Genomic DNA, 14,103 nt, shown 5'->3' with positions numbered 1-14,103 from the left:
TTTTAATTAATGGGATGATCTCTTTTTTTCTAGTGGTTTTCTTTGTACATTGTTTATTTAAATATGGTTTACTAATACTTGTTTTATTTTTCTTTGTAGCGATGGGTCCTCGATCAAAGAATGTGAAGAATGTAGCGAAAACTACATTCAAGGGTGTTAAGAAATTGTTTGGTGGCGGTTCCTTTAGTGGTGACGCAGTTGGAAGAAAAAGACAAAGAGCAGACGGCTTAACAAAGATCATCGGTAGCGTGAGGGACCATTTGGAAAAAGAGGTTCCTGAGGTTGATTCGTCTAGTGAAGATAGTGTAGATAGTGATACTAATGTAGGTTTAGATGTAAATATGGACAAAGGGAAGAGTATAGTAGAAGAGGAGAGTGAGGAGAGTGAGGAGGAGGATGAGCAGGATGATGATGTTGAAGAATATGTGGTAGAAGACGTACCACCAGTGGAAGAAGCACCTCCGGTATTGGATTTCGTAAGAAAATCTAATGATGATTTGGAGTTTCAAAGAGGTGTGTATGGGGGAGGCCCGTATGAGTCAGAGTTGTTGTATGACTATGCAGTGCATGTCGCTCGCGATGTTTGGGAGAGAAGGGTAATATTTTGTTTTTCTTGTGTACTTTGATTTTCTTTTACAAAATCGTTTGTTTCTGTTCATATATATCTAATGCGTGCTCGGTTGTTTCAGGAGGATCACGGAGCGTTGAAGTGTGTTTCACACTTAGCGAAGTTATCCCAATGGGATTTCAAAAATGAATGTGAAAGGTCTCTCGAGATTTGCCATGCGGTTGAGAAGGATGGGTTGTTTGATCTCGTGGAAGGTTATCACGAGCATATGGATCCACCATTGATCTCTGCGTTTGTGGAGAGATGGCATCCGGAGACCAACACCTTCCATATGCCGCTTAGGGAGATGATCGTGACTTTGGGCGATGTTGTCCAAATCTGTGGAGTCACAGATTAGAGGAAGAAGCGGTCTGAGGGGACATGAAATGAACTTACAACAATCGATAAATCTCTTACATCTTGGTGCAGGGCTCCCTATTGATTTGATTAGGGGAGATGGAAGCTAGCGAGTTCACTTCAAAAGTAAGGCTAGAATTCATCCGGAGCATTTTGCTTAACAAGGTTCATGATAGCCCTATATGTGACGCTTTGGGAAGGTGGTGGAGAAGGCCTCGAGTTTCCAGGATGTTCAACGGACTGTTAGAGTTTTTATCCTGTTTTTATTTGGATGTGCCGTTTTTAATGACAAGTCCGGGACCGGAGTGCCTATATGTTATCCGAGGCCGTTGTTGAAATTCAAAGGAGATAGAAGAGTATGCATTGGGTGCGACAATTTTGGCGTTTTTTTATAGAGGTCTCGGGGCGCCACATGTGCGAAAGGTGAAAGGGGTTACAGTATATATGACTCTTCTACAATAAAACTTGAGTATTTTAGAGTTTATTTTTTTTTAATGTTAATTTTATTACTCTATCAATATGTTAACTATTTGTGTATATCTAGGCATGGATCTATGAGTATTTTCCGGTATTCATGACAGTCCCAAACTTCAACTATATCTCGTCTCGGCCCGCGTGCTCATAGACACATCCCATCATCGCTCCACACTATTACGATACAACAACGTATGCATTGCAGTTTTATCGGCGATAATTGATGATTTGAATGAGTTCAATGTAAGTATTAAATTCAATGACAATTTGGTATTTAAGTTTGTTTATATTTTTTTTTTTAGTAATTGATCATTGGAGTTGTTAATGACACATTTGATTTTGTTTCAGGTTGTTTGGCATCCCTACAAAAATATCAGAGATACAAACCCGATCGATGACATTGCATTTTTTGAGGGATTGCTATGTTTTTTCAACATTGTCAAGCTTTACGCTGTCGCAAGGGTGATGCGTCAGTTGGGTCACGTGCAGCTTGTACCTAAAGATCCTCCAATACCAAATTGAAGAACAAGTGGCAGGACGCGGGTATGAGGTGAGCTGGACCAATATTAGGCCACTTTACTGGTAGTCGTGGCAGAATCACGTGATCCAACCCTGCAACCGAGGACCTATTTCGTCTTATCCATGGGAGTGTCATCAAAACTACATGACTTGGTATGCGAGAAATTCTCATGTAGTTTTGGTGAATCCTGAGCTTCTTCCTATTCATCCCTCCCTGGAGACACTGCCTAACTGTTCACCGATTGTAAGTATTATGATTTTTAATTGAGTTTCTCTAACTATGATTTTTTGCATTCGATTGATAACTTATTTTGATTTTCCTTTTTTCGACAGAACGACGTCATCGATGAAACCAGTCGTTTGCTAGAGAGAGGTCTGCAACTGGCTGGGAATGATATGCCAGAGGAAGCAAGGTCCTCCTTCGAACAGGCATACAACTTGACTAGGTGCAAGTACATTGGTGGGCACTATAGTTGATTTGTTTCAGTTTAGGATTTGTAACTTTGTAATTTGTTTGATGGATGGATTATTTGAAACTTTGTTAACTTTGTTTCAGTTTTAGTTTGATGGATGTAATTTGTTTCAGTTTAGGGTTTGTAATTTTGTTAACTTCGAATGAATGGATGGATATGATGTTTGAATGAATGTTGGATGTTTGAATGGATGAATGATGTTTTAATGTTTGAATGGAATTTGATGAATATGAATAGATGAATTTGATGAGTGAGTGTTTGATATTTGATGTTTGAATAGAAAAGTGAAATTTGATGAATTTTGAAATTTTTTTTTTCCAAACGGCCTAGCCGCATCGTTTGGCATAAAGGCCAAACGACCTCAGCAGATCGTTTTCCCTTTATACCAAACGACTTCGGCAGATCGTTCTCTTTTAATCCCAAACGACCCATTCACATCGTTTGGCCTTTATACCAAACGACATGGCCACATCGTTTGGTCTAAAGGCCAAACGACTTCGCCAGATCGTTTGACTTATATACCAAACGACATGGTCACATCGTTTGGTATAAAATACAAACGACTTGTTCATGTCGTTTGGCTTTAATCCCAAACGATGTGGCTGGGTCGTTTGGGATTAAAGCCAAACGACTTGACCGTGTAGTTTCGGTCATTATTGACAACATACGAACATTATTTTAAATCACTCGATTGCCGTCCGAATCAACTAGTCGATCACTCGATTGTCATCCGAATCAACTTAGTCGATCATTCGATTTCCAAATCACTCGATTGCCGTCTGAATCAACTTAGTCGATCGCTCTATTTCCAAATCACTCGATTGCCGTCCGAATCAACTTAGTCGATCACTCGATTTCCAAATCAAATCAAATAAAAGCCCTAACATTATTTCCAAATAACATAAAAATCAAATCAAATTACACTTGTTCCAAATTACATCAAAATATCAAATTACATCAATATATCACTTAGTCGATCGCTCGATTTCCAAATCACTCGATTGCCGTCCGAATCAACTTAGTCGATTACTCGATTTCCAAATCAAATCAAATAAAAGCCCTAATATTGATAACATAAAAATCAAATCAAATTACACTTGTTACAAATTACATCAAAATACAAATTACATCAAAATATCATATCGACAACATACAAACAACTTAGTCGATAACATAATGTACATTGGTCTTCAACGAGCTCCTTTTCCCATATTAAATTGGGAATGTTCAATGCCATAAATTGCAATTGCCTTCTTGTCAAGGCCAAATTCCAACTTTCAAGAATATCATATCGAGCTCTAAGCCATTGGCGATTCATTGGAGGAACCGGACAATCTTCAACAAGTTCAACATTGACAAAATGATTTCCACCAACATGTGCGCTACCCAACACTTGGGTCACTCTCTCGATTTGCTTGGGTTCTCAGCATGAGAAGGAAGCAATCGACGAGCTCCTAAATGCATAAGGACAACATTAAATCTTGAAGCAAATAAGTATCCAAAGAAAAGGCATGCTCATCCACTTATTTAAGGGTGCGTAACCTTCTTCATGTAGGATTTCCTTCATCGAATAAAAAACCTCACTTTGATTATACAAAGTACAATAAAGGGGGAGGTTGTCAGTAAGCTCTTCGTACAACTCCCTTCTCATCTGTGGCCATTCTTCTTGACTTCTTCCTAATGCAATGCAGAAAGCTCTATAACCGCAGTTGCCATCGCCAACAGGGTCATGGACTCTAACAATGTATTTATGCATTTCTTCAGGAATATCCAACCCGTAATCCTTAGGATCCCTCGTCTTTCCAAAGTCAAAGTTATCTCTCTCATTTCGTTGTGTGACTGTTTTTGGAGAAGGCTTATTTCTTGGTGTGGTTGTTTTTGGTGTTTTGGGAGAAGGTTTATTTCTTGGTGTGGTTGTTTTTGGTGTTTTTGGAGAAGGCTTATTTGTTGGTGTGGTGTGGATGTTTTGGGTTGGTAGTTTTTGAGAAGATTTCTTTCTTGGTGTGGTGTGGGTGTTTTGGGTGGGCGTAGTGTTTGGTTGTGACGAGACCCACTCTTCATGGTCACGTTGAGAATGTTCAAAATGAGATGGATCTCGCTTTGAAGAGTTATCATCTCCAGTTGGAAGCTTTCTGCTGCAGCTACCTTTCGGCCGACCTTTGGTTTTTGCTTCCTCACGAGGCGATACTAGCCATGTACTTTCTGGTACGGCAATCTCCATAAGCTTCCTAATCATAACCCTCTGCTCTTCTTCAGAAACCATTGCAAACCTATTCATAAACAAGTCCATCGAAGGTGCAACATCGGGACCAACACCCACACGACACATTGGGAGAAGCGCACAATGTTTTCCAAAAGGGGTCGATAGCGCAGTCAAAGGGATGGACCGCTCTTGCTCTTCAAACTCAATTAATTCATGAGCATATGGCGGTCCATGGCTCGTCGCCAAATAACACCAACACCTTATCTCTCCATCTTTAACACGCTTTACGCGGGTATCTGTTTCTTCAAATAACATGTCCAAACACTTGTGTGAGACAAGGCCTCTGAGTTCACAAAACAAAGGAATCCAGTGGTGGTGCTGAGTTACAATCATACTTCTCTCAAAGGTAGCTCTAATCTCGGACATCTGGATCTCTAGAATCGGGTGGATTAAGCTAAACATACTCAAAAAATCATGACAGTTTGCATTTCCTACTACACGCTTCACCTGAGCATGAGACCCTTCAACTCTATTGGTCGTTGTACTCCCAAAGTGAATGTGTTGGTCAGTCCAACAACATACGAATCGATCCCTGTGAGGAAACCAAGTCTATCGCAAATAACAAACAAAATTGGAGTACTCTTCACCCCGTAATATTTTTCCAAAGCATCCCATCTACTGAAAATAACCTCTCCTTCGATTTGACTACAAAGTTGTTCCACGAAACGGGCCTTCTCTACAAGTTCGTAGTTGGAAAAATATCGTAACATTTTGAAAGGGACGACGTAATGATATGCCATCTACATAGATGCTTGTGTGCGTTAGGGAAAACTCTGTCAGCAGCACTCATCAAGGCCAAGTCCCTGTCAGACACGATCACAGATGGGCTTATGTCACCAAGCAAGCCACTAAAATGATGCAGGGCCCACTCATAGTCGACTGTTGTTTCAGACTGAAGTAACACCTGACACACGGTGAAAGATTTCCACGTTGAAGTCACCCCAACAAACTGTACAAAAGGCCACCGATACCTGTTAGTTTTGTAGGTAGCGTCTAACATGAAAACTTGTTGGAAAAGTCCGAGCCAACTTAACACCTTCTGGATGGGCCTATAACAATCCCGTTATCTCCTCGGTATTCTCATCCTATCTCAACTCCTCAAAATAATGTTCTTTTGCTAACAACTCACGCAAACTCTGCAATTGTGTGAGACCGTTCATATCCAATTTCCTCACCTTCTGCCTTGTAGTGTAGACTTGGGATATACTAGAGATGTTATCATGATACCTATTCTTGATGGAATCCAATATTTGTTTAGGTTTTATTCCACACTTACTCATCTCTGACAAATACTCGAACTCTGGAACGGTTAGTCGAGTAGCAAATGCATGTCCTTCAAGGGTCTTCGCCAATGGATGGTTGTGAACACTATTAAGAACGACAATTTTCCAACTATCGACAGTGCCGCGTTGGAAAACACCTTTTAATTTAAATGGACATCCTGATTTCTTGGTTCCCGACCTTCTCTTATTAGCCCTCTCTTCGCCTTCCTTCTTGTGTGACCGATACACACCCGAGCACTCACAAGCCAAATTCAATCTTGCTACTCAGTTTCCTTTGGCACACTCCGACTTTTCAATGACCACAACAACATTAACTTGTCTTCCTCTAGCGGTTGCCCAACCGATTGCCTCGCTACGTGTATGAAAGACCTAAACACATAAAAAACAACAACTATTATTAATACACTAATAAAATTATATTTAAAAATTTTAAAAAAAATGAAATCAATGCCTACTCAATCATACCTCTTCCGTAGTAAAAATTTCTGTTGTATCACTTAAAATTGGTTGACAATCCACATCATTCGAGTTTGCAGAGGATCGGTTCCCGGATAGCGGCAAAGAATTCTACATATAGAAGAATAAAACAAGAGTCTCAAACAATTTGCATTTAGTTTCAAAGTCATAAAAAAACTTTTAATTAAATTTAGTCCAAACGACCCAGCCATGTAGTTTCATAGAGGGTCCAAACGACCGGGCCATGCAGTTCTATAGTGTCCCCAAACGACCCGGAGAAGTCGTTCTATAGTTTTACCAAACGACCCAGCCATGTAGTCCTATAGTGTAATCAAACGACCCGGACATGTCGTTCTGCAGTGTTCTCAAACTACACCGCCATGTCGTTCTGTAGTGTTCTCAAACTACACCGCCATGTAGTTCTATAGTGTTCCCAAACGACCCAGCCATGTCATTTGGGCTCGGGTTTTGCATTCATTCATTTTGCATCCATTCATGCATTCATTCAATCAATCAAGTGTTTTGTATTCATTTTAATCAAGTGTTACCTCATTATTTAGGTTTACATTTTGTCGTCGACGATTTATCGGCATTTCATTTGCTCGACTTGTCGCATCTTCAAATTCTTCACCTTGACCTTCAACATTTTGTTCCACTTCTTCACTTTCAACATATCTTCTATTTTCTCCTTCTCTAATTTGTTGTTCTTCTCTAATTTGTTGTTGTACCTCAAATACTTCATCTTCATCTTCATGTTCCATTTAGAGAAACTTAAGTATTATAATATGTAGAGAAACTTGAGTATTCTATGTAAACCCTAAACTCTAAACTGAGTGAATGAGTATTCTATATATATTTGAAATTTTGATATATTTCAAATAATTGAGTGAAATATATTTGTAAACCCTAAACTCTAAACCCCCCAAACTAGTTTATTATTTACAATTGAATAAAAAAAAATAGAAAATAACAAGTTTAGATATAAAACAAATTATTATTTTAGATTTGGATAATTGAGTGAAATATGTTTGAAATTAAATTTTTTTTTTATGTCGGTACGAAATTTGTAAACCCTAAACCCTAAACCCAAACCCCCAAACCCTAAACCCAAACCCCCAAACCCCCAAACTAGTTTATGATTCAAAATTTGAAAAAGAAAATAAATAATAATAAGTTTATAAATAAAACAAATTATTATTTTGAATAATTAAGTAAAATATGTTAGTACGAAATTTGTAAACAACTCTAAACCCTAAACCCTAAATTCCAACCTAGTTTATGATTCACAATTTTAAAAATAAAATAAAAAATAACAAGTTTAGATATAAAACAAATTATTATTTCAAATAATTAAGTGAAATATGTTGGTACGAAATTTCTAAACCCAGAACTCTGAACTCCAAACCCCAAACTAGTTTATGATTCACAATTGAAAAAATAATAATAATAACAAGTTTAGATATAAAACAAATTATTATTTTAGATTTTAGCATGTTTGATTACATGTAGCATGTTTAATTACATGTTTTAACTTGGTTATAAAGATAAAGAGTGCATATAGTTTTATTGATGTAACAGATAAAGAGTGCAGAGTGCATGTAGTTTTATTGATGTAATTGTATTGTTTCTAACCCAATTTTTTAAATCGGATTTCAATTTTTCTAATTCAATTGAAATCGTATGAGTGCGTTTGGAATCGTTTGAGTACATGTCCACGTCGTTTGAGTGTACACTCAAACACGTGACCAAGTCGTTTGAGTGTATACTCAAACTACATGTCCAAGTCGTTTGAGTGTTGAGCACTAACACTCAAACTACACGGCCATATCGTTTGAGTGTACACTCAAACTACGCGGCCATGTCGTTTGAGTGTATACTCAAACTACATGACCACGTCGTTTGAGTGTACACTCAAACTACATGACCAAGTCATTTGACTGTATACTCAAACTACATGACCAAGTCATTTGACTGTATACTCAAACTGCATGGACAAGTCGTTTGAGTGTTACTCACACTAACACTCAAACTACGTTGGCCATATCGTTTGAGTGTATACTCAAACAACTTGGTCATGTAGTTTGAGTATACACTCAAACGACATGGCCGCCGTAGTTTGAGTGTTAGTGTGAGTAACACTCAAACAACTTGTCCATATCGTTTGAGTATACACTCAAACGACTTGGTCATGTAGTTTGAGTGTAACTCAAACTCAAACTAACACTCAAACAACTTGTCCATATCGTTTGAGTATACACTCAAACGACTTGGTCATGTAGTTTGAGTGTAACTCAAACTCAAACTAACACTCAAACGACTTGGCCAAGTCGTTTGAGTTTACACTCAAACGATGTGCTCGTGTAGTTTGAATGTGCACTCAAACGACTTATCCAAGTCGTTTGAGTGTACACGTCGTTTGAGTGTAAACAGAAACGACACGGAGAGTTCGTTTTGGCGATACCGGTTGAATTGGTTGCTTGGCTTGGGCTTTGATGGCAAACTTGTAATATGGCAAATTTGTAAAAAAAATTTTTTTTTTTTAGGGGTTGCCCAATCTAATTTGATGAGTGCCTAATGGAATCACCTTTAATATAAGTCAAATTTGTCTTTTTTGTATGTGTTTTGGAAAAAAAAAAATTTTTTACTTTTAGCCCGGGGTAATTTAGTAATTAAGAACCCAAAAAAGAGAAATAAAACTCAACCTTTCGTCAAACCCAAAACTCTTCCACCCAAAAGACCAGCCACCACCACTGTTAGTTGGAAAAACGATTTGATAGTCAATTAGGTGATTTTACACTTTTCGGACCTTTCAGAGCACCCAAGTACCCAACCCTCTTCTTATCCAGATATATTTTTTCACGTATGGGGAGTTAGATATGAACTCATGTTCAGGAGGCCATGTGAATCCTTCTTTAAAAAAATGTGTAAGGTTGACTTGGTGATCATTTCAGATTCTCATTTGTTGAAAGAATGAAAAAAAAAACCAAAGCAAAGTTTGAAAGTAGTAAATATAGCAGAGCAGAAGTTTACAGGCATTAACCATCAATTTAGCTTTAACGAAAGGGAGAGCTCATTCATTATGCATCGGGCAACTCAAATTCCCCATATTTAATATATCAATAGCTGTTGGTTGGGGTCATGGCAGGACGAGCCATTGTTTCATTTGTTTGTTGAGATTTGAGAAGCAGCAGAGATGTTGTCTAATTTCGATCGAAGAGTCCGCCTGGTCCAACAGCGGCAATTGGTAATTGGCTCGAAATATCGCTTTCCCCTTCCACACCTACCGTGTGGCCAGTGCTTCCTCCTCATCTTTAACGAAAATTTTCTTCCAACCTCAAGAGGCGAGGAACAATATATCGGGATGTATTTATTGGTCTACTAATAAGATTAAATCTATCTTCTTATTAAAATTTCAAATTCAATCTCATTCAACTTCGGCATGGAGTTGTTTACGAAGAGTTTTCATAGCTATGATAAAAGCGAGTTACTTTTTGGAAGAAGAAGAAAGTTATAATTTTATATCTCTGAGTTGTTTATGACTTAGTTGTAATTCGGCATTTATTTGTAATCACATTAATTTTTATTAGTGTTTTCTAATGCTTTCGATTGGATGTTCAGTTTACATCTCGAGTTGCTTAATGAATTCCTCTAACTGGAAAAAAAAAAAAAACAAAATATATCTCGCTAATTAGCGCTCCGTCTCAAAATATACTACTTTGATCAAAGTCTTGCTACCGACAATGACACTAAAAGGTATGTTCTTTAGTCTTTACTCCCTAATTTCATTCGAGTCAAAGGATTTACGTCATGTTATTTTAATCCATCAATTATGTATAGTCATCTGTTTATAATCAAAGCATCTAGGCATTTTACTTTGCAAGTTATATTGTAAATGTTGCATTTCGATGGGATGTTGGACACAATGCTCCGAAAACAGTTGTGGTTTCCGTTATAATACAACGAAGAAAAAAGCGCCAATGTCCTTCTAGGCAGTTCAAACAATTAACAATTTTTTTTTTTATTTTTTATTTTTTTTTTTCATAGTCTTCAATTTTAGTTTTAATTTGCATGTGTTGTATTACATGAACTGATCTGTGTTTGGAATCAGCAATGGCATAAAGAGATTGAGTTCTTTTGTTGGAATTCTAGACAAGCTTTAATTTTGTTTGAATTTTGGATTTAAGACAAACTTATATTGATCATTATTACTTAATTTGTTGTAATGTAAGTGTTTGTTTTGATATTTTTGAAAAAATTTAGTCATGTTACAATATGTACTATTCAGTATGAGTCAGAGTTTAATCATGTACAAGTTTAAGAAAGTGACATATATACCAAAGCATTGAAATGGTTTAAGGATTAGTGTCTTAGTGGTCAATGATAATCTGGATAGAGTATCATACATGAAGGTAAAATATGATTTTGAAGTTATAAAACAATGTGACATTGCAGCAGGGGAAAAAGAAGCACTATAACATTAAAGTTGTTGTCTATAGCTCTGGGATCGTTCTATGACCATGTTGTTTATGTTGCTGCCTTCAAGGTGTTGTATACAACCACTATCATGTTATCTTTCCTTTATTACGTTTTCACTCTATTTCATTTGTATGATCCTTTTATTTGACTTTTGATTCGATGATGTAGTAGTGTGACAAGATTTTCTCTTATGTATGTGCATGCTCGATGTTGCTACACGCGTTATACCTACTTGGCAAGTCCTAATTCTTTAAGGCAATGTCTATTTCTTGATTTCCTTTCTTTGTACCGATGATCTATATGGTGGATTGATCATTAGCTCTAGAAATGAGTGTGTTATTTGAAGTTTTGTGTAAAGAGAGTATGTATAATTAGGTGGGTGTGTATAATTTGTTGTTGGGGGTGTGTATAATTAGGTGGTATAATTAGGTCTCTACGACCTAATGGGCACAATAGGCTTCATTATCACCATAATGTGCTTGCACAGTATTAAGAAACTTGATTCCTGACTCAGAACAGGTTGGTTTGTTAGAAATCCTAAGTCAATTTAAGAAAATATTTTGGAATAGAGAAGGTGAAAAACTAAATGTATCAGTAGCAAGGCCAAGTGAAATCAAGGGTCAGGTTTAGAAAGTGGCATTACCGTTATGCAACAACCATATATAGCCAACACCATCACAATTCTGAGTTACAGGGAGTTCTAACTTTAACTAATAAAAGGCACAACATTCAACTGCCATCAAACAGATTATGCCTACTTCTCAAATTGTGAAAATTTTACTTAATAGTTGGAACTAGCCATTTTTTTTTCTAAGTTTGCAATTTAACTGTTTGGTTCAAATGTTACAAACATCTTTTTATGAAACTTATATTTTGTTAGTCATTTAATCACTTAATTTTCTTTTATTAGGATTTGAAGGAACTACAGTGGAACAAGCTAGAAAAGTGATTGTCAAGCACAAGATGAAATCAATTATGTTGAAGACTTTCTGAGGAGCTCAATGTTTGTACACTAGGCTTGCTATAGAAGAGGCAAAACGTGAGGACCAAACTCTAGCTAGACCAGGTACATTTTTTTATTTATTTTTTTCATTTTTTCAAAAATTCATGTGATTTGGTGTTAGGCTACTCTAATTTTCATGTGTCTGAAAAGGTGTATTTTAAATGTTGATTCTTGATTATCATCCCAAGCTGCTTCATACAAGCATTTCTACTTGACTTGGTTGTATATGCTTTCAGTAAAGCATATCATTGATTAATACCCAAATTGAAAAGTATGCACGATCTTATATATTCAGGTATTTATGGATATATAGACAAGCCTGAAAAAACAGCCTTCTATATTTTTCATATATATATATATAGTTTCTAAATGTTGAATTGATTTGGGTTGAGTTTTATTTTTACCAATTTGATATTTCTTTTAGAATTTCTCAAGGTCAAATGCTTAATGATTTGTGAAGTGGCTTTTATCCTTGATCGTAAGTACGAACAACTTCACTAGATGTCTGATGATCCCATGAATCAAGTTTCTTAGTAAGCTCTCTCTCTCATATTTAGCTTACTATTTGAACAACCTGGCGAGCTTAACTTGAATTTGATTCCTCTCTGGAGAGTTTTTGAGAAGTCACTACAATATGTGAATCCCTTTAGCAGTTAAACGAACCCAGATCCTGTTAGGCAAGTTCGAGAGTATCCTCCAAATTAGTCTAACTACAGAAAACTATTTTTGCTTTAAACTTATATTAAACACTTCTTTGGTATATAATAAAAAGTCTCATTTGTAGTATGATTACATGATTAGTTATTAATAATGATCGCATAATCACATTTTGTAATGAGAAGAGAGAAAGTGTGTTGGTATTATACATTTGTGTCTTGAGGGTCATACACTCATACTTGCCATGCCTATACCAGCATCACTCCTTGCTACAAGGGAAAACCGTTATTCGGAGTCATTCTTTTTTGCCATTGTTTGGGTTGTATTGCTAGAGTGGAACTCGCTATATCTTAAATTTATTTGACTCGAAATGAAAGGATATTATGATTAATACTTCCAAGTGTTTATGGTGTGTGTGGTCTGTGTCATAGTTTGTTTCAGTAGCTCTATATTGGCAATATGATCCTTAACTGCCCTGTGGAATCCTGAGTAGGTACCAGTTGGCCGAATTCGAGGTAATGTTTAGTATGTATTGTTTGATAAAAAGAAAAGCTTATTTGAGGATGTTGATTTTAGTATTAGAACCTACCTAAGAACAAATTTCAGGGCTTAAACATAAGCTACCCACTCAGTTTCAGTTTAGGATCCTAAGTGTTTTAAGTGTTAATCTAATAACGAAAAATGTTCTTTTTTATTTCAGGTGTCTCAGGAAGCATGTCAATCTAATTACCAGCAACTTTCGAGATGTGAGCATGGATAGGAGTTGGGTTTGGATGATACAATTTCATTCTCTGATGACGATTATGAAAGTTTACGATAGGAGCGCCCTGACAATTGCTGTAAGTAATGATTTTGAAGGGGATATGACTGAAATCTTATTTGATAAGGCAAAAAGTTTAGATGAATTGTACTACTGGAACTTGACTAAGTGGTGGGAAGGATTGATTTGTGGAGGACGAATGATACATGCACGAGGACTTCTTAATCCTGGAGCTAGATGGACATAAACATGCTCTATTAGTAGAGTAAAATAGAAAATAGTATTTACTGTGACTTCATTGAGAGAATCGGATTTGTGCTCGCATATGGTTAGATCGTTTGAACTTTGAAGGTAGTAACTCAAAGACGTGGCGATATAATTTGAATTGTACATATCAGTTAGTATTTAGAATTTCTTAGAGAATGATTGTTGTGGGTATATTTGTTCAAGTTCAAGAGCTGCATGTTAGCCTTGCGTAACAAATTGTTGTCTAATAGGAAAATGCTTGATGTTTATTTCATTAGATATTAAACCTCACAAGTCAAATTAACATGCCTAAAATTAACAAGCCCCGCCATAGGGCGGGCAGCGTGGCTAGTTAGTACCTAGTAGTATTCGAACCTTATCAAAGTCCATGGCCCATATCATATACCAGGCCCAACAAAATATAAATTTTTACATTTTTTAATCACTGTCTTCTCTACCCTTTACGGTGTTCATCCTCATCACTCAATCGTTGTTTCAAGTTGGAGATGGGGGAGGAAAAGAAAGGGGG

At 36.7% G+C, this 14,103-nt stretch overlaps 1 protein-coding gene and 2 long non-coding RNA genes across 3 annotated transcripts; all 3 read left to right on the top strand.

The window, feature by feature from the left end:
- Nucleotides 1–258: 258 nt before the first annotated feature.
- On the top strand, nt 259–1,049 carry LOC147475480 (uncharacterized). Its single transcript, XM_086585426.1, has 3 exons — nt 259–596; nt 690–766; nt 1,037–1,049. Exons 1-3 carry the CDS (start codon nt 342–344, stop codon nt 1,047–1,049), a joined length of 345 nt encoding a protein of 114 aa, XP_086441552.1. The 5' UTR covers nt 259–341.
- A 602-nt stretch (nt 1,050–1,651) lies between these two features.
- Nucleotides 1,652–2,661, top strand: LOC147475479 (uncharacterized). Its single transcript, XR_015208711.1, has 3 exons — nt 1,652–1,681; nt 1,787–2,201; nt 2,291–2,661. It is a non-coding gene; the product is annotated as an uncharacterized LOC147475479 (long non-coding RNA).
- A 6,492-nt stretch (nt 2,662–9,153) lies between these two features.
- Nucleotides 9,154–13,783, top strand: LOC147475478 (uncharacterized). Its single transcript, XR_015207851.1, has 3 exons — nt 9,154–10,185; nt 10,885–11,974; nt 13,269–13,783. It is a non-coding gene; the product is annotated as an uncharacterized LOC147475478 (long non-coding RNA).
- Nucleotides 13,784–14,103: the final 320 nt, after the last annotated feature.

The sequence above is a fragment of the Coptis chinensis genome, chromosome 9 (assembly GCF_015680905.1).
Source record: "Coptis chinensis isolate HL-2020 chromosome 9, ASM1568090v1, whole genome shotgun sequence".
Classification (NCBI taxonomy): Eukaryota; Viridiplantae; Streptophyta; class Magnoliopsida; order Ranunculales; family Ranunculaceae; genus Coptis; species Coptis chinensis.
This window is presented reverse-complemented; position numbering and strand designations above follow the sequence as displayed.